General features: G+C 46.8%; 1 protein-coding gene across 7 annotated transcripts in view; it reads right to left on the bottom strand.

Annotated features, from left to right (window-relative positions):
* Positions 1 to 26,163, bottom strand: part of PXYLP1 (2-phosphoxylose phosphatase 1) — an 82,046-nt gene that overhangs the window by 20,750 nt on the left and 35,133 nt on the right. For 3 of the 7 annotated variants that reach the window (XM_061167712.1, XM_061167711.1, XM_061167714.1), the window contains 3 exons: positions 24,784 to 24,915; positions 2,572 to 2,730; positions 1,624 to 1,750 (listed from right to left, as the gene is read on the bottom strand). In XM_061167712.1, the coding sequence (XP_061023695.1) occupies positions 1,624 to 1,750; positions 2,572 to 2,730; positions 24,784 to 24,862 (365 nt within the window). In that variant the 5' untranslated portion in view covers positions 24,863 to 24,915. Of the gene's footprint in view, positions 1 to 1,623; positions 1,751 to 2,571; positions 2,731 to 15,005; positions 15,081 to 18,215; positions 18,285 to 22,041; positions 22,427 to 24,783; positions 24,916 to 26,163 lie in introns of those variants that run through there. The other 4 variants (XM_061167715.1, XM_061167717.1, XM_061167718.1 and 1 more) reach the window with 4 other exon arrangements.

The raw sequence follows: 26,163 nt of genomic DNA, 5'->3' as shown, positions 1-26,163 counted from the left end.
CTGGGTTGTTCAAAGTCCTGTACAATGACAAGACTGAGTCAGCTGTTAACACACTGAACCTCTGCTCTGCCGAAGGAGAGAAGCCACTTCCCCTAGCCGCCCTCCCGCCACCCTGGATGCTCCAGCCCAGAAACTAAAGGGTTAACACCCAGCACAGCACGTGGCCTCTATCCCTGCCCTAATCATAAGGCTGGTTAGGGTCTGGTCATTAAATATTTTGTTGTGAGGCCCTTCCTGCACATCCCCCTTTTTGGGTTGAGTGAGACAGTGGTGGTGCCTGATACAAACAGAAGCCCTCCTAACGCAGTGGGAGAGGTTTCCTGGAAGGGGTGCCATCTCAGAGGGTCTTGGAGGAGCTATAGGAGGGGACCAGCAAGCCGAACAACAGGTACAAAGGCCTGAAGGGTGAAGAGCCGGCAGGCAGTGGTGGGCAGGGGCAGAGGGTCCCAGCAGAAAGGCTGCACAGAGGGCTAGAGATGAGGAAGAAAGCCAATGACTGCACACGGGCTGGACTCCACCTAGGAGGTTTTCCAGGTTGTGGGACATGAGGACATGCATCCATGCTTGTTAAACACAGAAAAGACGACACAAATTCCTAGGCTTCGAACTTTGTGATCTCTAGCAGGAAATGAAAGCCTAGAAGCAAGTGGTATTCCATGATGTTTCTACAAAAAATGGTTCACTTCATCTTCCCCATGATATTAGACAATAAGAAGGCTGAGATGCAAAGGGTTAACCTGGAACTCCCGGGTTCACACTGCAGTCCACTGTGAATAGACAGCCCTGGCTGCTGGGAGGCAATGGTTCCACCCACAGCATTCCATCACCGTAACATCTTCCCCACAGAGTACTTCCCCGTCTCCCCCCCCCACCCCTCTCCCGCATTCAGTAAGCTCTGCCTGGGAGATAATGAGCCCCCAACACACCTGTTGAGGCCCGGCCCATCACTTTGCTGCCAACCGTGCCTCTCACTTTAGAGCCATGCCATTTCCACATGCACACTTCTACTCTCTTTTCAAGTATTTTTCATCCTAAAGGCTGTCACCCAAGAGCAGGTTGTCTCTCCTCCTGTGAAGAATGAAAAGCCTGACATAACACCTTCCCTGTAAGTGACTCTGCAGCTGGTGATGTTCAGCCTTCTCATCCCACTTACTCCTCACCCCAACTCTGCATGGTCAGCAGCATCATCCCCATTTCAGAAACAGAAGGCTGAGACCCAGAGAGACTAAGGGACTTACCTGCAGCCCTAAATGGAACAGCCACGCCAGGGTCTGAGGACTCCTGGCCCAGCGGTCACCGCACCATGTCTCAGCTGTTTCTTAAACTAAACAACAGCAGGGAGGGAGACTGTAGATAGCAGACTGGCCAGGACTCAAATCTCAGTTTATCTGCTGTGTGGCCTCAGACAGGTGTCCTCAGCTCTCTGGGCCTCTGTCCTCTCAACTGTGAGATGGGATTAACCTGCAGGATCATTCTGATGATCCAAATCCTGGCAAACAGTACTCACTGGATGTGTACAGGCCACCCCCCCATCCTGTCATCCTGTTTTGAATAGTTTTCCAGTCACCCTTTTGATCTGAAAAGAGATTCTTCTCAATGACTTTCAAGAAAAGTGCGATTTACCTGTTAGCCACCAGAGTGCAGTCAATTTCCGGGCGCTTCGTTTTGGGAATGGCGTACAGGGGGTACCTGTCCCCGTGTCGAATGAACACGTGCACAGAGACCAGCTTAAAATGATGTGGAGCATGGCCTGCGTGAGAAAAGCACGTTGCCTGGTTGTCACTCAGGAACAGTTTATACTTTCAGCTCGCAGAGGCCGGGAGGGGTGACCATGGTGGAAGGGTGCCATGCTGGGATGGAGTGAGGGGGGCCCTCTGACTACCTCACGAGGAAGGGCAGAGGAACGTGAGAAGGCTGCTGATGCCCCAGAGTCCCAGCACTCACAGGGAGGCTTTGGGGTGTGGCTGGGGGCTGGAGATCAGTGAAGTGGGGGCAAGACTGCTCAGGTAGCCTCACTCACATCCAAAGACTAGGGGGAGGCCCATGGAAGTACTGAAAGCCATGACTTGCTTTAAGTCTTTCTCTTGTGAAACAAGACTGGGCAGAAAGAGATAACTACTCAACATCTTCTTTGATATACTTTCAGAAAAGCAAAAGTCAACAGAGAAATCATATTTTCCTACACCTTTAATGCCAGACACCAGCGGGGTATGATGTGGGAGTCCTAAGCCCTGAGAGAGCCCGCCTGGGAAAGGGTTGAGCTGAGGGGGACCCCCTAAAGCCCTTCAAGGCCACCTCTCTGCTCATTCTCACCGGAAATCAGGATGACGGCAAACAACTGTGGAGGCCTTCTCATGCGCCTCATGCTGCTCAAAGCAGTTACTTGTTCCTCCCAGCAGCCCTGTGAGTAGGGATGGCTTGTTATGCCCATTTTACAGATGAGGAAACTAAGACCTGGGAACTCATTCAAGGGCACAGCCCAGTGGCGACTGCAGGATTGGAGCCCCGGCTGTCTAGCTCCTTAAATGCTGTGTGAAGATGCTACCATGTCGGGCTGCTCAGCTGGCCTACCTTCCATGCTGCGCTCAGCCACACCTGGAATGTTGCAGTACAAAAGGGCTTCATATACCGGGTCCATCACGGGGGGCTCCGTTGCAGGGTCAGGCATGATTCTCTTTCGATTCTTGCTGGTCACTCCATTCTTGGTTGCCGACACTGGGATCAGGTGGACTGCAGGGAAAGCAAAGTAGGTCAGGAAACGTGTGATCATGGAGGGCACATGCCAGCTAGAGGACCCCAGAGGGCAGCTGGATTTTCACCGGAATTCACCTCTGTCTCAGAACTAGGCTGGACTTCAATGCATCAATAGCAAAATGTCAGCTTCCCATTCAAGAACTCTTTTAAAAATGTTTTTTTAATTTATTTTTTAATTGAAGGAAAACTGCTTTACAATGTTGTGTCATTTTCTGCCGTACAACAACACAAATCAGGCATAATTATGTATGTGTGCTGTGCTCGGTCATTTCAGTCATGTCCAACTCTTTGCAACCTAGGGACGGGAGCCAGCCAGGCTCCTCTGTCCATGGGATTCTCCATGCAAGAGTACTGGAGTGGGTTGCTGAGCCCTCCTCCAAGGGATCTTCCCGACCCAGGAATCAAACCCATATCTCCAGCGTCTCCTGCACTGCAGGCAGATTCTTTACCCACTGAGCCACCTCAGAAGCCCATAATTATATATAAATATCTTTTAAAAATACTTATTTATTTGGCTGTATTGGGTCTTAGTTGTAGCACATGGGATCTTCATAGCAGTGTGCAGACTCCCTAGTTTTGGCAAACGGGCTTAGTTGCTCTGTGGCATATGGGATCTTAGTTCCCTGACGAGGGATTGAACCCGTGTCTCCTGCACTGGAAGATGGATTCTGAACCACTGGACTACCAGAGAAGCCTTGAGTCCCCCCCAAGCCCTGCCTCTTTCTCAACACCCTCACCCTCCCCTTGTCAATAATTATCTATGCGACACCAGGTGGGTCACCCAGAGAGAGGGGGCCTCACCCACAGTGGAGAAGGAAGAACTTATTAACTTCATGCAATCTGATTACTTTGTTCTGAACACCCTTTGAATTCTGGTAAATACTAAGGCAGAAAGCCATTATCTCCCGAGTGCCTATGAAGTGCTAGACATGTGTCTGTCATATCTCATTTAATACCATCTGCCTTGCACTCTGGGGCCCTCTGAGTCCAAGCATGGATAGCTGCTCATTAATTCTCAAGAGACTATTTTACAGTGAAGAGAACCACAGACACAAGGCAAGGCCGAGGCAACTGCCCAAGGTGTATGTGCTGGAGGGAAGACATCTCAAGCTCACCCATCTGTCCTCAGGCCAGCTTCTCCCCCACCCCCATCTGCTGGCTGTCACGGATGGACACTGCAGTCTGTTATGCTTGTCCAGCCAGCAACCCTCTTTCTGTTGGGGAACCACTCCTTCCCTGCCATGTGGTTCAGCTGAACTGCCAATCACAATGTCAAGTATAATACAGACAAGAGGAGGGGACTCCTTTTCTCCTGGACACTGATATCTAAGAACAGAAACCCAGAGCTGTCCCAGTCATTTGTCCCTCCATGGACAGCCTCTGCCTGCAGTGGCCAGAGCAACAAATGAGGAGAGTTATCAGAGACAAAGAGGAAGGAAGATCTGAGGACATCCATCCTCTGGGCCCTGGGTCCAGATGTGGCTGAAGTGCCCATTCGATGTCCCAGTTTTGTAAGTCGAGAAAGTCTACTTATTATTTAAGCTAGTCTGACTTGGGCTTCTGTTCCTTTCAACCAAATGAGTGCTGGTTTATACATTTTATCAATTATTTATAAGCAGATGTAAGTCCATCTCTTAGGTTAGTAGTACTCAATCTTTCAAAGAGTTCTCAATTTGGAACTACCTACAATAATAATCATTGTATTTTTAGCATCACCAACTGAGCAAATATGTGGAAACAGGTGTGCCCATGAATCATTAAGAGGAGATGAGGAAGAGGTAGCAAGAATACACAGAAGAACTGTATAAAAAATGTTCCTAATGACCCAGATAATCACTCTGGTACTCACCTACAGCCAGACATCCTGCAGTGTGAAGTCAAATGAGCCTTAGGAACCATTACTACAATAAAGTTAGTAGAGGTGATGGAATTCCAGTTGAACTATATAGAATCATAAAAGATGATGCTGTTAAAGTGCTTGACTCAATACGTCAGCAAATCAGTAGTGGCCACAGGACTGGAAAAGGTCAGTTTTCATTCCAATCCCAAGAAAGGCAATGCCCCAAAATGTTCAAATTACCACACAATTGCACACATTTCACATGCTAGCAAGATTATGCTCAAAATCCTTCAAGCTAGGCTTCAAACAGTATGTGAACTGAGAACTTCCAGATGTAAAATTTGGAATTAGAGAAGTCAGAAGAACCAAAGATCAAATTGCCAACATCCATTGGATCATAGAAAAAGTAAGGGAATTCCAAAAAAATCTACTTCTGCTTCATTGACTACACTAAAACCTTTGTGTGTATCACCACAAACTGTGGAAAATTCTTAAAAAGATGGAAACACCCAACCACCTTACCTGCCTCCTGAGAAATGTGTATGCAGGTCAAGAAACAACAGTTAGTACTGGACATGGAACAACAGACTGGTTCCAAATTAGGAAAGGAGTACGTCAAGGCTGCATATTGTCACCCTGATTATTGAACTTATATTTTGAGTACATCATGCGAAATGCCAGGCTGGATGAATCACTGGCTGGAATCAAGATTGCCAGGGGAAATATCACCAACCTTAGACATGCAAATGATACCACTTTAATGGCAGAAAGTGCACAGGAACTAAAGAGCCTCTTGAGGAAGGTGAAAGAGGAGAGTGAAAAAGCTGGCTTAAAACTCAACATTCAAAAACTAAGATCATGGCATCTGGTCCCATCACTTCATGGGAAATAGATGGGGAAACAATGACAGTGACAGACTTTATTTTCTTGGGCTCCAAAATCACTGTGGATGGTGACTGCAGCCATGAAATTAAAAGATGCTTGCTCCTTAGAAGAAAAGCTGACACAACCTAAACAGCATATTAAAAAGCAGAGACATCACTTTACCGACAAAGGTCTGTATAGTCAAAGCTATGGTTTTTCCACTAGTCATGTACGGATGTGAGAATTGGACCATAAAGAATGCTGAGCGCTGAAGAATTGATGTTTTTTGAACTGTGGTGTTGGAGAAGACTCTTGAGAGTGCCTTGTACAGCAATGAGATCAAATCAGTCAGTCCTAAAGGAAATCAACCCTGAATATTCACTGGAAGGACTGATGCTGAAGCCGAAGCTCCGATACTTTGGCCACTTGATGTGAAGAGCCGATACACTGGAAAAGATCCTGATGCTGGGTATTGAGGGCAAGAGGAGAAGAGGACGACAGACAATAAGACGGTTGGATGGCATCACCGACCGAATGGACATAAATCTGAGCAAGCTCAGGGAGATAGTGAAGGACAGGGACACCCGGTGTGGTGCAGTTCATAGGGTTGCAGAGAGTTGAACATGACTTGGCAACTGAACAACAACAACAAGGAATCCTTTAACTTCTTATTAATCATCATATAATATAAATGCATACATTTGAACAATAGCTAAAACAGGGTTCAATCACCAGTCTAAATCAACTTAAATTCCCTAACTACTTCTACAAATTTTCCTAATAGTTAAAGCTTCCCTTTGGCAAACATGTTATAAACAAAGGTATAAGATAAGCAATCCAGTGAGAAGAAAATATTTACAACATATATAACAAACTATTTAATGTTCAAAGTGCACAAATCTCCTAAAATTGAAAAATTAAAAAGGATATGAGCAGGCTAATTATAGAAAAATAAAAACCAGGGTAATAAACATACAAAAAAAAGTTCAATATTATACATACTTTAAAAATACAAATGATTATTCAGAGACATTCCTGGGTACAGGCTAGTCAGTTACAATTAAAGTTGACTCTTTTTCAGTTAAAAAAAAAATACAAATGAAACAATAGGATAGGATTACCTCCATCCTACCAGATTAGAAATCCACATTTTAACAATAATATCAGTATTGGCCAGGGTTTGAAACCTACATTTCCCTACATTTCAGGTGAGAGAGGAAGTTAAAAGGACTTTTGGGAAGGAGTATTTGCCAATCACCACCAAAATGTTACATGTACTTTATTCATGACCCTATTATTCTATCTCTTGGAATCTATTCGACAAAAATATCAATTCCCACACCAAGACATATGGCCAAAGAGATTCACTGCAGCGCTGTATGCAGCTGCTGCGGCTACGTCACTTCAGTCGTGTCCGACTGTGTGTGACCCCATAGACGGCAGCCCACCAGGCTCCCCCGTCCCTGGGATTCTCCAGGCAAGAACTCTGGAGTGGGTTGCCATTTCCTTCTCCAATGCATGAAAGTGAAAGGTGAAAGTGAGGTCGCTCAGTCATGTCCAAACTCTCAGCGACCCCATGGACTGCAGCCCACCAGGCTCCTCCATCCATGGGATTTTCCAGGCAAGAGTCCTGGAGTGGGTGCAGCACTGTATATAATATAATAACACAAAAAAGGGAAATGACCTAAATATCTTTTATCAGCAGAAGAGAATGTAACACCCACAGCGGAATATTCTGCCAAGGTTAAAAAGAATGAAAAAGAATAAAAGATTCTTTGATTTTTGTGAATAAACCAAATCACTGGATATTTACATAATCCTTTTTATGGAAAGAAAAAATTAACCATAAGTTTTTGAATATATAGGCATTTTTATTATGCAAATGAACAGAAAAATGTCTACAAGGACATTCCCCAAAAGTGCCTTTGGGGAATGGGTAGAATGGGGTGTAAAGAAGTATTTTCACTTGTTTTTCTGTGACTGTCTACATTGTTTTATAAATCCACACACATACATATGTAGATACCGATATGTATTCACAATAGGCATGTGTTATATATTACCTACATTCTATATGTATACAAATACATGTATATTCTAGCCTGTCCAGGTATACTGATACTTTTTTTTCAATAAGCATATTTTCATTCATTACTTATGATGAAACAACAATCACAGAGCTAGAGTTGGCCCTTCACCAACTAAAGGAGCCCTTCAGTTTGTCCTAAACCCACGTCCTTCCTAACAGTTAGGAAGGTCTGGAACTGCTAACACACAGCTCAAGTGTCCAAAGGTCATTTACCGTGGTGGGGAGGATTTGTGCCAGAGCAAGAGGACAATAAAAAGTATATGTCATAATTAGCCTCCAATTAAATAAGTTAATTTAAAAATAAAGAAAGGGGCTTCCGTGGTGGCTCAGAGAGACCTGGGTTCAATCCCTGGGTCAGGAAGATCCCCTGGAGAAGGAAATAGCAACCCACTCCAGTATTCTTGCCTGGAGAATCCTGTGGATGGAGGAGCCTGGTACAGGTTACAGGCCATGCAGTCACAAAGAGTCGGACATGTAATAATTAAAGTACATGTCATAATTAGCCTCCAATTAAAATAAATAATTTAAAAGTAAAATAAAGAAGGCAAAAAAAAACAAGTACATGTCCTAAGGCAGCATGTTAATGACCCAGCCCCTCCAGCCACGTGGCACCCCTCAGTCCTTGACTCTGCTCTTTTATTAAGCGGTACCAGGTGCCGGCCCCTTGGCCATGCCTATGGGCACACTCCCTTTGAATCTGGGCCACTTAGCTGAAGCTGAGGAGACATCATAATACAAGTGACCCTGGGACGGAGGGGCATGGGTCCCTGAGCATCCCAGAGTCCTCACCATTTGCTGGTTTATTTGAGGGCACATGTGGTGAGGCCTGTTGGAACTGCTATAAGCTGAGTGTTTGCTGTGCTGCGCTCAGACGTGCTCAGTCATGTCCAACTCTTTGCAACCCTATGGACTGTAGCCTGCCAGGCTTCTCTGTCCATGGCATGTTCCTGGCAAGAATACTGGAGCAGGTTGCCATTACCTACTGCACGGATCTTCTGGGCCCAGGGATCGACCTGCATATCCTGGGTCTCCTGTGCTGGCAGGCAGATTCTTTACCATTGCACCATTTGGGAAGCCCAAGCTGAGTGTTCATGATCCCCCAAATTCACATGTTAAAATCCTAACTGACAATGTGATGGTATTTGGAGGTGGGGCCTCGGGGAGTAATTCAGTCAAGAGGGTGGAGTCCTCATGAATGGGATTAGTGCCATTATAAGAGAGATCCCAGAGAGCTGCCACCCCCATTTCTGTGATGTGAGGTTACAGCAAAAAGGGGGCTACAGGCAGACTCAGGTGTAAGGGAGCATCCTGGGGCTGAAGGATGCTGCTTCTTCTGGCAGGCCTCCCCAACCCTGAGGACACATAGGAGCTCTGCTGATCCCACGCAGCTCATATGTCACTGGGCAAGAAAAAGGAACTGTAGGTGCATCAGAAGGAACAGTGGGCAGTCAAACAGATGGAAGAATAATGAGGTGTAACGAGGTGTCATGCAGGGGGAAAAAGCTCCACGAACAGACATGAGTGCCCTGGGGCCACTGTATCACTGTGGCCAACATAATGACCCAATAGGAGACACCTTTTATTAATAATTAACTCGGTATCAATGGGCACGTTTTCTTTGTGGTGTGATTTCCCAATAGAAGACTTCACACGCCACCTGGGGATACGAGTCTCTCCCATTTATGCCTGTTGTACCTGCCCATCGCATCTATAATCATTTTCATCCCGTCATCACATCCATAAACCTTCTTGTATAAAAAGATGCCAGTGACGTCTCAAGGTCAAAGAATGGCAGAGAACATGACCTCTAAAGCAGCCCCTTGGGCCCCCTCACACGCAAAAGCAACTAGCAAACTTCTTAGAACCAGAGTAAGACAATCAGATGCTGTTTCATGTAGGTCCCTCCCCTGTCTCACCCCCCCCCCCCCCCATCCCTCAATGCACAGAAGGATCCATGTGCCTCATTACCAAACATCCCTGTAGCTGTGACTAAAATTCAAGCCAAACTGGCTGGTGCTGCTTTTTCCAGCCTAACACCTCACCTCATCCTAGGAAGAGCAACCATCAGTCAGGCGTGAACCTCAGGCAGAAGAAGGTCAAGGGACTTGTCTGGGGTCACTTGCCCTGTAAGCCCAGCCCTGCTGACCTGCCAGGCCTGGTATTTAGGCATCTCCCATCCAGCTATCCAACATTTATTGTGCATCTACTGGGAATTCTTCAGAGAATAAAAGATTACAGTTGCTGCCCTTTTGCCAGAGCTTACAATCCAGCTGAGGAGGGTGGTAAGACATTAAATAAGAAAAAGCAAGCAGAAAGCATATGGGGAAATGCCCTTCTCAGTCACAGTGCCTCTGCACACCCTGGTGGTTGGTTTGGGGGTATGGGGGTAGGAATAATGCAGAAACAAACCGGATATAGAGGAGATACTGGGAAGTCACCACAAGAATGATCAAGAAGAGGCTCGGAAGAAATACCATCTATCAACAAGTCTCAGCTCAGCAGCCAACTTGATGAACATGTCTGAAGAAAGATGTTTCATCCAACAATGAACTGCTTCTTTTATTTATTTCTATTGACGACTCCCATGGGAGAGAGGAAAGGAGAGAAAGCGAGTCCAGAGTCAGGGTCAGATCATGACCCTAGCCCCTAGGCTGCAAGCGCCTTCCTGTCTGGCCTTGGTTTCAGGCCCCTTAGTTATTTCACATGCTCAGCAGGTCATGTGTATACAGCCAGCTCATCACCTGGGAATCACTGTGACTTCACGAAGACAGGTCAGTGCCCCTCTTCCAGGACACCAGGCCCATGCCCACCACCTCCAGCTCCTCACTCCATATGGGGGCTCTGGCCCAGGGCAGGGGACAAGAATTTACCTGCTTCCAGGCCTCTTCCCACCTGCTCTAGCATTCAGAACCCACTGTATGAATCAGGAGATTCTGATGGAACACTGTGGGCTCATCCCTGGGTCAGAGCACCACCTCTCCTTCCCTTCTGCAGATGGCTCCTCTCCCAGGTCAACCCCATGCTGTGGTGGGGGTGGTCATGACCCTGTCCTTGCCATGCTGATGGTCCCCAGGGATGCGATCTGGCACTAGCCAACTGGGTCAATAAAGGCCTTTTCCAGGAAAGACAGCTTTCCCACATGGAAGAATCAGGTGACCTCAGAACCCCTGCCTCCTGCCAACCCTGCCCTAGTCATTTAGTTATCCTGCTGTTGTTTAGTTATCAACTCTTCCTCTGATTATACAGACACCCTGGCAGGTTTAAGTCAGGCATCTAGGATCCACAGGTGTCCCAGGGCAGGTGGGCAAGTGCTGGCTGGCCTCTAGGTTCTGACACTCTGGGTTCAGCTGCCCCACAGGCCTCACCACTGACTGGACCAGCAAAGAACCTGGTGTGACCAAGGTGTGGCCCCACCACCTGCTTTTCACCCTCCTAGCTCCAGAGTCTGCTTCACCCTTGTTGGGACCTCAGCCCTGGGCTGGTCACCTTCCTAAGGGACTGTAGTCACTTCCCCCTTGCATCACTCAAGTCTGTCCTGAGTCAGCCCTGCAGCCATAATTCCCTTCAATAGTTCAGCTCACCCAACTATTCAAGGCACCTTCTTATAAGTTCAACACCCCTAGTCCTGTCACCTGATTTCTGTGATTTCTTCCTCCCCAAAGATCAAAAGGTTCTTGAATTCTCTTTATCTTTGATTTCATTTGTGTCGATTTGATTACTATGTGTCTAGGTGTGTTCCTCCTTGGGTTTATCATGGCTGGGACACTGTGTGCTTCCTGGGCTTGGTTAACTATTTCTTTTCACATCTTAGTTAAGTTTTCAGCTATTGACTCTTTAAATATTTTCTCGGGTCCTTTCTCTCTTCTCCTTCTGGGACCCCTATAATACAAATGCTGGTGGTGTTTTTATGTTGTCCCAGAGGCTGTCTTTGTTTCTTTTCATTATTTTTTCTATATTCTATTTTGTGGCACTGATTTCCACCATTCTGTCTTCCAGAAATTCTGGAAATTCTGTCTCAGCTCCTCTGCTATTGATTCCTTCTAGTGTAATATTCATCTCTGTTTGATCTTTAGTTCTAGGTCATTCGGTAAACATTTCTTGCATCTTCTCCATTCTTTTTCTGAGATTCTGGATTAACTTCACTATCATTATTCTGAATTCTTTTTCTGGAAGACTGCCTATCTCCACTTCACTTAGTTGTTTTTCTGGGGTTTACCCTGTTCCTTCATCTGGGAGATAACCCTGTGCCTTTTCATTTTGATTAACTTCCTGGATTGTGTGGTTTTTGTTCTGCAGGCTGTGGGACTGTAGTTCTTCTTGCTTATTCTGTCTTCCCTCTGGTGAATGAGGCTATAAGAGGCTTGTGCAAGCTTCCTGATGAGAAAGACTGGCGGTGAAACAAACTGGGTCTTGCTCTGGTGGGCAGGACCATGCTCAGTAAAACTTTAATCCAGTTGTCTGCTCATGGGTGGGGCGGCATTCTCCCTGTTAGTTGTTTGGCCTGAGGCGGCCCAGCTGTGGAGTCTACGGGCTCTACGGTAGGGCTAATGGTGAACTCCAAGAGGGCTCACACCAAGGGCCACCCTCCAGGACTGCTGTTGCCAGTGTCCCTGTCCCCACAGCAAGCCACTGCCAGCCCACGCCCCCCAGGAGACCCTCCAACACTAGCGGGTAGGTCTGGTTCAGTCTCCTGTGGGGTCACTGCTCCTTTCCCACCAAGAGTGGAATCTGTTTCCCCCAGTCCTGTGGAAGTCCTGCAGTCAAATCCCACTGGCCTTCAAAGTCTGATTCCCTGAGGATTCCCAGTCCCTTTGCCAGATCCCCAGGCTGGGAAGCCTGATGTGGGGGCTCAGAGCTTTCACAGCAGTGGGAGAACTTCTTTGGTATTATCATTCTCTAGTTTGTGAGCTGCCGACTCAGTGGGTATGGGATTTGATTTTATCATGATTGCACCCCTCCAACTGTCTTGTTGAGGCTTCTCCTTTATCTTTGGATGTGGGGTATCTTTTTTTGGTGGATTCAGCATCCTCCTGTTGTAGGTTATTCAACAACTAGTTGCCCTGAATTCTCTTTATTGAGTTGCTCTGACAGACAACTCCCATAATTCCCTTAGACTTCCTCAATCCACTAAAGTATCTTTAATGTTCTTTCTTTCTCTAGCCTGCACTGAATATAAAAATGTGTGTGACTGAGGAAACCAGATCTGAAAGAGACACATGCACCCCAATGTTCATCGCAGCACTGTTTATAATAGCCAGGACATGGAAGCAACCTAGATGCCCATCAGCAGATGAATGGATAAGGAAGCTGTGGTACATATACACCATGGAATATTACTCAGCCATTAAAAACAATTCATTTGAACCAGTCCTAATGAGATGGATGAAGCTGGAGCCCCTTATACAGAGTGAAGTAAGCCAGAAAGATAAAGACCATTACAGCATACTAACAGATATATATGGAATTTAGAAAGATGGTAACGATAACCCTATATGCAAAACAGAAAAAGAGACACAGAAATACAGAACAGACTTTTGAACTCTGTGGGAGAAGGTGAGGGTGGGATATTTCAAAAGAACAGCATGTATTCTATCTATGGTGAAACAGATCACCAGCCCAGGTTGGATGCATGAGACAAGTGCTCCGGCCTGGTGCACTGGGAAGACCCAGAGGAATCGGGTGGAGAGGGAGGTGGGAGCGGGGATCGGGATGGGGAATACGTGGAAAAAAATAAAAAAATAAATAAAAATGTGTGTGATTCTCAAATAAAAACCAGAGCCAGACCACCAGAGCCCCACAGTGGGAGTGGAGGTACTCACAGGGTTGAGGACTCAGCTCCTGCCCTAGGCTGTTCTAAGTTCTTATCTCCTCCCTGCCTGACACTCTTCTGACATCTGACACCTAACCCCACAGGGTGGCCAGAGTGCAAGGGGCAGGGGTCCCACTGTGACCTGAGCCCAAGCCCAGCTGCAGCCTCCTGGAGGGGCCAGGAAACCTCACATTCCTCTGGGGCCACTGCAAACTGGCCTTGACCAAACAGGGTCCCTCAGGTTAGATGCTGCAAGTGCCAAAGACTCTGAATCATGACAGAAACTAGAAATCAGTCAGACATCCAAGACAGATCCCCAAATAGAACTATGAAAAGAGCCCCAGCCATCCTCAACCACCTCAGGGCCTGGAGCCTCTCTACCTTACCTTTGAGAATCTGGAAAGAGCTATTGATCCTCAGCCCTGAAAAAGGACTGTGTACACTCTTTTACATTTGGTTTCTTGGGGTTCATAGCACCTCTGAAACCATGTGAGACAATGCAGATGTCCATGGACTCAGGTTAAGAATGCAATGCACCTGGAAACAGGTTTCCAATTTCAACACCCTCGAGTAGAGATTTTTTCATTTTACAAAATGAAAAAGGGTTGTTACAATTCATATAAACATGTGTTCATCCTAAAATAGGCACCAATACTAAGGTATAAAAAGAAGCGAGTCATGCATAGTCCCACCACCCAGAGAACCCACAGTGAATGAATGCTGCAGTGTGTGGCTCAAAGTCCTGCCAGAGATGAATGGTGCTCCAGTCCCTGCTCCGGTGCCAATGGTGACAGGGTCACTACGGCTCAAGAACATTGTTGCCCCTTCCCCAGGAGCAAAAAGTTTTTTGTGTCTCAAAGGTCTGTATTCCACTGAGGCCAGCAAACCAACAGCCCAGGAAAGTGGGTCAAGGTAGGTCATTTGCTTCTACAAAAACAGTCAAAAAAGAAGAGCAGTCAGGTGGATGGGTGAGTCATGGGGAGGCGACCTGAGTGAGAGACCATGTGCTGCAGGGGTGGGGACGTGCCTGCAGGTATTTGGATACTATAAAGACTGGTTATCTCACCCTCTGGTAGATACCTGGGGCTGGGGAGAGGCAGAGCTAGGTTCTGAGTTTCCCATAAAGCAGACCCCAGGGCAGTGTGGTCCAGCCCCTCAGACGACACAGGAAAAAGAAGGAAGGAGGCAGGGAGGGCAAGAGACGATGCTGGAGCCAGAACCAGATAAATCAGAGAGGGCCCTGCATTGTGGCTGAGTCCCTGCTTCTCTCACCCTGGGCGGCCAGCTCTGCTGAGCCCCAGTGAGGCATCCAGTGCTGGGGCCACACTGGCAGGAAGCACAGTGAGATGGTTCCAATGTCTCTGGGCATTCCTGACTGCACCTTCTTATTCAGGATTCAGATTCTGTCTCCTCAAGACCTCATTTCTGATCAGTCTCAAAAACCTCCCCCTCCAACCCCTTCCCCCAAGGCAGGGTGCTACCAATATCACAGGGCTGTGCATCTGATTACCACTTATCTCACTTCAAGTTGTTTTTTTTTTTTTAATGTCGTCAGCCTGGAGCCCTGTTGCCAAGACAACGAGAAATGAGGCCCAAGCTGATCAGTGCAAACTCCGCCCAGGCAGGCTCCCACCGGGTCCCTGGCTCACCTCTGTTCAGTTGTTCCTCCCGTGTCAACGTCCCGCAGCTTCCTCTCCTGTTTGTCTCTCTTCGCACAATCCTGGCAATCTCCACATGCTCTCCTGAATTCACAGACTCATTTAACTAACACTTTCTAGTTTCATTAACGAGTCCTGATAACTTGCTCTCTTCTAAAATAGGAGATTCACCTTCTTAATCAATACTGCTGACTAAACACACACACACTCTCCCACATAAAGGTACCACATGTCTTTTTAGCAAACATATTATGGAGTCAATATTACTCAGTATTAAGTAATACTGAGATGTCTATGTAAATATGGTGTAACAGATGTAGGAGTTTTTCCTATTGGACATTTTGGTTCTTGACCCCCTTTTCCTACTACAAGCAGGGCTGCAATTAACATCTTTGAGCATACATCTCTATCCTTCAGTTTACTCTTAGGAGAAACTCTCTAAGATCAGAAACAAGGAAAGAGGGAAAGAAATAAGGAATAAAGAGGGAGAGAGAGAGAGAAACAATGTCTCCACCCTGGGAGAAAACCAGAAATGATCCACAGACATAAATGTGTCCCATTTTTAGTTCATGGAAGGGCCCACCTGGTACCTACCTCCTCCAAGATAAGTATGACATGAACTTAAGTCACTGATTTGTCTAGCTTAACTGTGTCACTTATCTACACAACTTTTTTTCTACCCAAAGATATTGAACTCTATGTGGCAGCTACACACAAAACATTCAAAGAAAAACTAAATTGAAAATTCTCAGAAATCAAACAAGCAGTTTCCCTGGTGGCTCAGTGGTAAAGAATCTGCCTGGCAATATAGGAGACACGGGCTTGATCCCTGATCCTGGAAGATCCCACATGCCCCGGAGCAACTAAGCCCGTGCACAACTACTGAGCCTGTGCTCTAGAGCCCATGAAGTACAACTACAGAGCCCACGCACCCTAGAGCCTGTGCTCCGCAACAAGGGAAGCCACCGCAATGAGAAGCCCGCATGCTGCCTCGAGGAATAGCTCCTACTCGCTGCAACCAGAGAAAAGTCCGCACAACAACAAAGACACAACACAGCCAAAAATAAGTAAAGAAGTAAATAAATAAAAATTTAAAAATCAAACAATATAAATCTCCAAGAAAAGGATCATGATTAACTTAAGAAATACTAAATAAAAGTTGTACTTAGAAACTAAGAACACATAGGTTGAAAATGCAAGCCCTCATTTTAAATTTCTCATTCTTTTTGACTTCAACTCACCAAAATAAAAATCCCGGAGGAAACTTACTGTGATTTTAAAATATACAATACGTTAGAGCCATAGCATTCTAAGGGTTGCCTCCCCCAAACTTTTGCCACTAAAACACATTAAGACCTCATGAATCCCCAAATCGATGCACATCACTCAGACATTTGCTTTTCTCCATAAAATGTATACCAGACAGAGAAAAGAGAATGACAAAGCCCCCCAACTTGAGGGCAGGACATAGGACTAGGACCAGGAGCCTGCTTGCAGTTATGATTATGATTTTGATTATGATTTTGCCTCAGCAAAATCCCGCCACCACATGCCAAGGCCCTGCAGAAGGGCCCACGAAGAGCAGGAGCTGCAAATGCCAACTGCCACCCTTGAAGAGTGGGCTGAGGCGAAAACCAGGGTGGGTGGACCAAGGTGAGTGTCACAACACCTGGCACCTTGCAGGGGTTCCTCGCTCTCCTGCTCAAGAGGCAATTTTCTTTTAATTTACACACTGTTCTACCAAGCCTGGCTCTGCCCTTTGCTAGAAGACAACAGACCCAAAGCAGCATGAGGGAGGGGACATGGGGGCTGGAAGACACAGGAAAATGATGGCTATGCAGGGAAGGAAGGTGCCAGGGAAGCTACTGGACATGTGCATGCACACACACAGCACCATACACACATGTGTGCACATCCCACTTATACACACACCACACATAAACATACCACACATATACACACGCCACTCATACACACCCCACACATACACACCACTTATACACACTGCACCCATACACACCCCACTAATAAACACACTTCAAACATACACACACCACTTACACACACTCCAAACATACACACACCACTTATACACACCCCACACACACACACCACTTATACACACCCCCCACACACACACCACTTATACACACCCACCACTTATACACACCCCCCCACACACACCCCACTTATACACACTACAAACATACACACACCACTTATACACACTCCAAACATACACACACCACTTATACACATCCCACACACACACACCACTTATACACACCCCCCACACACACACCACTTATACACACCCCACACATACACACCCCACACATACACATACCCCACACATACACACCCCACACATAAACACACCCCATACATACACACATCCCCACATACACACACCCCACACATACACACCCCCCACACATACACACACCCCACACATACACACCCCACACATACACACACCCCCACACATACACACACCCCCACATACACACACCCCCACACATACACACACCCCCACATACACACACCCCCACATACACACACCCCCACACATACACACACCCCACACATACACACACCCCACACATACACACCCCACACCACTTATACATACTTGTGTTCATTTGCTTCAGTCGTGGCCGACTCTTTCTGACACCGTGGACTGTAGCCCACCAGGCTCCTCTGTCCATGGGATTCTCCAGGCAATAATACTGAAATGGGTTGCCATTTTCCTTCTCCAGAGGATCTTCTTGACCCAGGAATTGAACCTGCATCTCCTGCATCTTCTGCATTGCAGGTGGATTCTTTACCCATTGAGCCACCTTGGAAGCCTACTTATACATACACACACCACCTAAACACACCACACACATCACATACATGCACCACTTGCATGCATATCAAACACACATCACTTACACATTCACAAACACCATACACATCACATATACATACCACTGACACACATACTTCTTACACACATCATATAAACACACCACTGACACACACACACCACTTGCACACACATCATACATGCACAAAAGCTGGCTAGGCTGGGGTTCCTCAGCTGCCCACCTGAGAACTGGAGGCAGGTCACCTGCCCCCTTGGCTTCGGGGCCCCACCTCCCTGCTGCTGCCCTGTCTCCTTCATGGCCTCTCCTCCTCCGTCTGCCCACATTTTACCTTCGCCCTGTCCTTTCCCTCTGCAGGCACATGGAGTACAAACTCTGGAGCTGACAGGGCTCAGCACGGAGCTCTCGCCCCCCCACCCAACTCAGATTGCAGCTAGTTGCAACTGAGGTCCCTGCAAAGGACTGTGGGCTGTGGCTTGTGGACAGTCTGGTTCTTAAAAGAGGGGCTAGAAGTTTATGTGAAATTGCCTAGTTTAAAAACACTGGTAAATAAATTTTCCGAAGTGAAAACATTGCTTGGGCCGAAAAATACAAGCCCACAGGCTGTGGGACTGGAGTAGCCTCCATGGGCTCCAAGGAGATCAGGGAATGCTGGACACAAGGTCTGCAAACAGGGGCTCTGACAGGCTTCCTCTTGGTCTCAGGCCCTGGAATCACCTCTGGTAGGACCTGCACCCACTGTGCCGGTTGGTACCCCCAATGGCCCCGATGCACCTCACCAACTCCCCAGCTCTTCCCCTGTTCCCCACCAGCCCATCCAGCTGCCTGCTTCTCCTTGCTCAGAGCACTCTCCCCCAGTCTCAGACTCAGGCCCCAGACTCAGGGGCTATTGGCCCCACACGACTGACCTCCCAGACTGTGTTCTGGGTACTTCCTTCAGCCTTTGGCACGCTCTCCCCAGGTGGAGAGGGGACTGTGTGAGTGACAGTGTGGACACATGAATGGGGGCAGCCTACGAGACCCCTGAGTCACACTCCCCTCTCTCTCCACCCTGGTTGCACTGCACCGCCAGATCAGCTCTAAGTCCGCAGCATCATCTGATGCTCTCAGCTCTGTTCCTTCCTTTTGGGCCCGACACCTTCATCAGAGCCATCCTCAGCCTTCAACTGGAGGGGGGAAGTAGCCCCCGAGTTGTCTCTGAGCATTACCTTCCTGCCAGCCTCTGAATGGGCAGCACCCAACTTCTGTGTATCTCAGAACCCCCAGGGAGAACCACAGTTCTGACTCTCTGCGGAGAGGCAGAGGTCTGCTCTTCTTTGTTTTTGGAACATGCACTTTAACAAACTCCCAGGGCTACTCTAATCAAGGGACTCAGGAGACCACTCTTTGGCAAACGTTGTACCAGACTGCAGCCTTTCCCAGAAACGAATCTGATGACATGTTATCCTCCTGCTTCAAGGGCTCTAGTATCTTCAAGGTATAACATGGTGATGTAGGTGGCCCTGGCACAGTCCACCTCCACAGCTACACACAGGTAACCAGCCTGGCCCTGCTGTCTTTTGCTCTGCCTTGGCACACCTGCCTCCATCTGCCAGGAACGCCCTTCCCAGCTTCCTCATGGACAACTCTAACTCATCCCTCAAGGCTGGAGCTCGGATGTCACCTCCCCTGGGAGGGAGTCTTCCCTGACCTCCTACGTGGGCTGGCTTCTTGCCCTCCATCCTCCCATGTCACCCTGCCAAAATTCATCTCAATCATTTTATTTAACAAGCATGCATATAGTGATCACTATGTGCCAGGAACTGTTCTAGGTGTATTACAAAATATCCTTCACCAACCCGATGAAACAAACTCTCGTTGTCCCCCTCCCCATTTTACAGATGCGGAACCTGAGGCATGGAGACGGTAGCAAACGTGCCTGGGCTCACACAGCCGGTAAGTGGCGGGGCAGGGACTCAATCCAGGCAGTCTGGCCCCGGAGTCCACGTTCTTTCCCAGCTCCCTGGGGGGCCGCCTCTTTCCTGTCTGAGCACGCTGTACCTTGTGCCAAGCATCTGCTCAGGATTCTCCTTCCCTAGACAGACAGCTCCTTTGGCCCTGGAGAGATGAAACCCCCAGGGCCCAGCACACAGTGGAATGTTTGCTGAAGGACAGCGCTATGCCAACTCGAAGTACTGGGTCAACAAGGAATGATAAAATTCCCCAAACCTCAGAGTCTGAGAAGGCTTTAAATGGGATCAGGTCCAGTGACCTGCCTACTATTCTATTCTTCACAGAGCGATGCTCCAGGGTGTGCATTCTGCTAGTCCACCTCCACATGACGTGACAGTCAGGAAGCTTCGCCTGCCGCTGAACTGAAATATGTCTCCATGCTCACCAGGCCACACAGAGCTGCTCTGACTCCTCTCACAGATACTGGATAGAGACAAGAGTTCTTCAGATACTGAAGACAACTTTACTTTGGTAGATTAAGTGCCCTCTTCTACCTGGGAAGTTGAGTTTCCAGTCCACCGTGGACATTTCCCTTAGAAACCTGCTCTGGTCCACCAGGGCCCTGCACAAGATACCAATGCCCAGTGTAGACTGACCCCCCATCATGGCTGATGAACTCTGATTTAAAAGAAAGAAATGCACGATATACTATTTCAAAGGGGCTTCCTTGGTGGCTCAGATGGTAAAGAATCTGCTGCAATGCAGGAGACCCCAGTTTGATCCCTGAGTTGGGAAGATCCCCTGGAGAAGGGAATGGCTACCCACTCCAGTATTCCTGCCTGGAGAATTCCATGGAGACAGAAGCCTGGTGGGCTATAGTTCATGGGGTCACAAAGAGTTGGACACAACTGAGTGACTAACACATACACACACACACATACACAGTTTCAAAAGCTCTCTCCACAAATGGCTGAAGCAGCTTTTGCGATACCAAGAGCCCTGGCTTCTGAGGATGCGTCGTGACAGGACTCTGTACTGTTTACACTGACTGAGCTTCCCAAGCCAAAGGTTTTCCCACAAAATCTCCCTTCTCACACCAATGTTTCAAAGCAGCAACAATGAACTTCATTTTATGAAATAAGAAACAGAGGCTCCAGGAGGCCACGCCTGCCGAAGGCACACCACAGCTAAGTGGCTGAGCAGCATTCAAACCCAAGGCTGTGGTTTCAGGGTTTGGGAGCTGGGCTCCCGCCACGCTGCCATTTTGGGACTGCTTGGAAGGTGGTAAAATGAGCACAAAATGAGCATGAAGGAAAGGGTTGAAGCAGGAAAATGGACGATTACAAACGAGCAGAAAAAGCAGCAAAATAAGGAACATCCACAAGTCTTCATAACCCAGTATCTTTTCCTGTCACACTGAAGGAGTGCCGCAATCTGGGAAGTTATTTTCCCACTTGTACTTATTTTAACTAGAATAACTGAGGATATTTATGCCTGACTTGTTTCCTTCTTCAAGTATCAGGAATTTCAGAATCACTCTATTTCCAAACTCAAAAACATCAAGGACTTGAAAATACAAAATGGATGATTCTTATTAATGTCTATTAGCATAAAGTGAGTCATTATTACCATTTAAAATAAACATATTTTGAGAAGCTACAAATTGTATTTTAATCTTTTTTGTATCCTCTCCCAACCACCTCCACCCCAATAGTATAGAAAAATCTCCAGCATACATAAGCCCTTAATAAATATGTTAGTACACACACACACTTTCTGTACTGAGAGGATGAAACACCTATTTAAGCAACCTGATTTTCTCATTGTAACCTGGGTCATAACTTTCTTATATTCAAAACATCAGAAAAATAAAACTACCATAGTGTCGAAATAAAATACACAATCATAAAAAACAAAATTATACTATTCACTTAAAACATAAGAAAACCAAGTTCCATTTAACTGTCTCAAATATATTACCTGAAACAATTATATGTGCTAATCTGATATTCAAAAATTAATCAAAAGAAATAGAGAAGAAAAAAAGTCCATATATTTTAGGGTAAGAATGAAAATATAGGTGTTACTTAAGCAGACATCTTTGTATTATGAATTAGTCCAGTTTCTTACAGCATAATAATTAGTAAACAATAAAGTGATTAAATAAATAAAGCAATTTAACTCAATTTTCACCGAAATTGTTAAATTCCAAAGTTACAGTTTACCTAGAAGCAGAAGAGCAGTAAGAAGGTCCATATCTTAATATCTTTCCAAACTCCCAAAGCATTGAAGAATAAAGACCTCAGACCCAGGCTGGCCAATTTATCCTGAAAATTTTCCCTAAAATAAGTACGGCTGAAAATTGGCTCTCCTAAAACAGAAGGTACTTTCAGAGGAGTTATATAAGCAAAACACACAGGCCAATTCACTGACGTGGAAACCACCTCACGCCATAGAGACGCAGCAACACAAGTAACCCACACTCATGTCTCAGAATCCGTCAGTGTCGCAAACGAAGAACCAAGGTTGACTGTAACATCCTACCTCTCCAAGCAAAGGATGGAAAATTTTTAATGAAAAGCCACAAACAATTAAATGACTGATTCCAAACACACTTTCCAGAAAAGATTTTTTTTTTTTTTTTTTACAGTTCATTAACCATCTAGAGTATCTTTAAACTTCTTATGCCCACCTTCTCTTAATCTATTTTCCTATTCTGGAAGGATAAAGTGAGTGCTTTTACTTCTCTTTACTATTAGAAGTACCTGTCATACGCATTAGATGTGTGCATAGAATATGTCACAAATCAGAGGTGAGGCAGGGAAATTTGCTCAAAGCCTCCTCCCTTCAAAACACTCATTCTGAATGCCAAGCCTTTCCCATGTCCCTCAGCACACTCAGAACATCCTCCCTCTCTGGCCACCTGCCCTTCCTCCCATCATGCTGACTGTGACAGCAATGCTACCTCCTCCCAGAGATGTCCTAAGCTGTGATGAGGGCCAAGCACTTGTCTCCCACCCACCGGGGTGAGATGGAAAGTGGAGGGCAGGTAGGCAGCAGCAAAAAGACAATTACCAGCATTGTACAGATATTTTCTTGGCTTACAAGTACACAGCACCAGAAGGATAGAGAAATAGGGTTCTGCTTTCCAGAGCAGGTGTAGATTCATTCATTCACTGAAACACTCCTGAGGCCCCTCCTATGTGGTTGGCAGTGCTGGTTCCTGGGATAAAGAGGGAAGCAGAAATGGGCCCTGTTCTCAAAGAGCAGCCAGTCTTGTAGAAGGAAAAGACACATATCCGAAAAATTATGGTATTGCAAGGCTTCCCTGGTGGCTCAGATGGTAAAGAATCCACCTGCAATGCATGAGACTTGGGTTCTATCCTTGGCTTGGGAAGATCCCCTGGAGAAGGGAATGGCAACCCACTCCAGTGTTCTTGCCTGGATAATACCATGGACAGAACAGACTGGCGGGCTACAGGGGTGCTCTCAAAGACTCGGACACAACTGAGAGACTTTCACTTCACTTCATGGCTGGTGCAAGGAGTGGGGCAGGTTCAGAGCACCCCAGACGTACAACCAAGAAGCCCATACCCAGGTGGGGAGTGATGGAAGCTTCCTGAAGGAGAAAGGGGTGAATGAACCATGTGGAGGAGAGGATGGGATGGGAGGCAGATAGAAGGGAGGTGAGGAGAACAGTCCAGGCAGACGGACCGGCTCCAGGCATAGAGAACAGCTTGGATGTGCAGAGAATGCCACGCCACTCAGCAACGCTGTGGTGTAGAGTGCCTCCCAGAGACCCACTGCTGAAGGGTTACAACCAAGGAAGTGCCTGGTTGGATCTGTGTTTGAGGACCACCACGCTTAGGGAGAGTAGGGGGCATAGATTTGGGGCTCAGCCTGAGCACAGGCCCCCCGGTATGGGCCGAGGGCAGGTGGTGAAGCCTGTAGACTGGCCTCCTCAGCCATGCTGCTGCCTTGCCACTCCGGGCTTCCCATGCACAGTCCTGCTGCCCAGTTTGGTACTGGGACCTAATCCCTCCACCCTCTCTGATAATGGACACTCAACCCCAAGGCCAAGCACCTCTGCTGTGCGGCCCAGCATGAGGACACAAGCTGACCACTCACTGTCTTCACCATGGGAACCTGAACTAAGGATCCAGGAATAACCAGGCAGTTGAGGCACCCAGGGAGAAGCCAAAAGTATGTCATGAGGCCAAGTGATTGCTCTTGTTCCTCACAAGCAAAGATGTACATCCACCCACCACTAGCACCAACATTAAAAAGACTAGGTTGTTTGAAACCTAACTGTTTATTTAAAGAACACAGGTAATGACCTAGAGCACGGGATGGGGGGTAGATGGGAGGGACGCGCAAGAGAGAGGGGATATATGTATACTTACAGCTGATTCATGATGTACAGCAGAAACTAACTGTAAAGCAATTATCTACCAATTGAAAAAATATCCTATGATAAACAATAATGGAAAAGAGTATCTTTAAAAAAAGATGTATACACACACACACACACACACACACACACACATTCTTTTTCTGGTGGCTCAGACAGTAAAGAGTCTGCCTGCAATGCGGGAGATGTGGGTTTGAACTCTGGGTTGGGAAGACTCCCTGGAGGAGGGCATGGCAACCCACTCCAGTATTTTTGCCTGGAGAATCCTCACGGATAGAGGAGCCTGGTAGGCTACGATTCATGGGGTCGCAAAGAGTCGGACATGACTGAGCGACTAAGCGCATAGCACACACACACACATATATATACATGTAACTGAATCACTTTGCTGTATAACAGGGATTAACAACACTGTAAATCAACTATACTTCAATAAAAAACAAAGTGAAGGAAAAAAAAGAACAAAGGCTTTGGGACCGATGTGTTTCCTCCCCATGGGGGCTTCTACTCCAGAGAGAAGCCCCCTTACCCTCCCAGCGCCCGTAACCACACTCACAGAACTGCAGGCTGAGGCTCACGAAGGCCAGCAGTGCAGCTAGGGCCAGCAGCAGCACGAAGCGATTGCGGAAAAGCATTATTGTTTATTTTATCTTCTCTTCATGGTTTCACCTCAGATCAGGAACACGTCCTGCGAAGACAGGAGAGGCAAGAAACATGTTTCTGAGGTGGAAAACCCAGTTTGTTAACTGAAAAAGAATCTGATCGGCCCCGTCCTCCAGCAGGGCAGCGTGAATCCCAGTCAGAGAACAATTGTGCACTGTTGCTGATGTCTCTGCCCCCAAATCAGCCTGGCTAAGAAGGCACCCTTCAAATTAATGAGCGGAAACAGTTCTGGAAGGCTTCGTTTATCTGATCTCAACAGGCAAGGAGATTTTACGACATGGCCTTTGCAAAGAAAAATGGACAGGATGTTTATTGAGCACTTATAGTATGCCAGACCCAAGAAGTCTTTACAAGGACCAGGAAATGAACACCCCATTCTGATCCCCAACTTCTTCAACCATTTCTGATGAACACTTTGCTATGATGACCCTGCGTCTTTGATCTCAGTAATTACCCTGAATGTCAATCACTGCCTCATGCTCCACTTTAACACCTTTAGGGATGGCTGGGCTGTGTCTAAGATATATTCCTACATCAAGCAGCCCCATAAGCTAATTAGAGACCTCCCCCCAACCTGGGACCACTGGGCCCATTTCAGCTGCATCCATGGGTCATCTTACAGCCCCACCCACCATTCTAATTTCCTCTGATCATGTTAGGACTCTGCAGAAGGACTTCACAAAAATGCCAAATGTGGCTCTAAATGTCCATTCTGTGGGAAAAAAAAGGGAATGGTTGCCATGGGTATTTACCCCACTTAGATACCAAATTTATTTTCTGGTTCTCATTGGGGTTTAAAATAGAACTTGAAAAATCACAGCCTCTTCAGAAAAGGTTCTTAACCACAGCAAGATTATAACCATTATTTCAAACCTGATTTTAGCAGCAGAAACTTTTTCTCCTTCAAATACAATAGAAAAGCAATCAGATAAAAGATCACCTGCTAATATGGTAAGCGTTGCACAACTCCATGAATATATCAAAAGCTACTGAATTATACACTTTGGGTGAGTTGTATGTGAATTATATCTCAATAAGGCTGTATTTTTAAGAACTTATGCAGGGAATGAGGCAGAAGCCAGAGCCCTGCCCCCCACCCACCCACCTTGCCACCACACCCAAGGCCCTACAGGGGAGTTTAAGAACCACTCCTTTAAGGGACCTGTCAGACCTTCTACCACTGGACAACACTGGCTAAAAGACTGATGAAAATACACTGTACCTCACAAATGAGCCTCTATGTCCAGCATCCAGCAACCCTGTTAACAAACGA

This window comes from Dama dama, chromosome 19, assembly GCF_033118175.1.
Source record: "Dama dama isolate Ldn47 chromosome 19, ASM3311817v1, whole genome shotgun sequence".
Classification (NCBI taxonomy): domain Eukaryota; kingdom Metazoa; phylum Chordata; class Mammalia; order Artiodactyla; family Cervidae; genus Dama; species Dama dama.
This window is presented reverse-complemented; position numbering and strand designations above follow the sequence as displayed.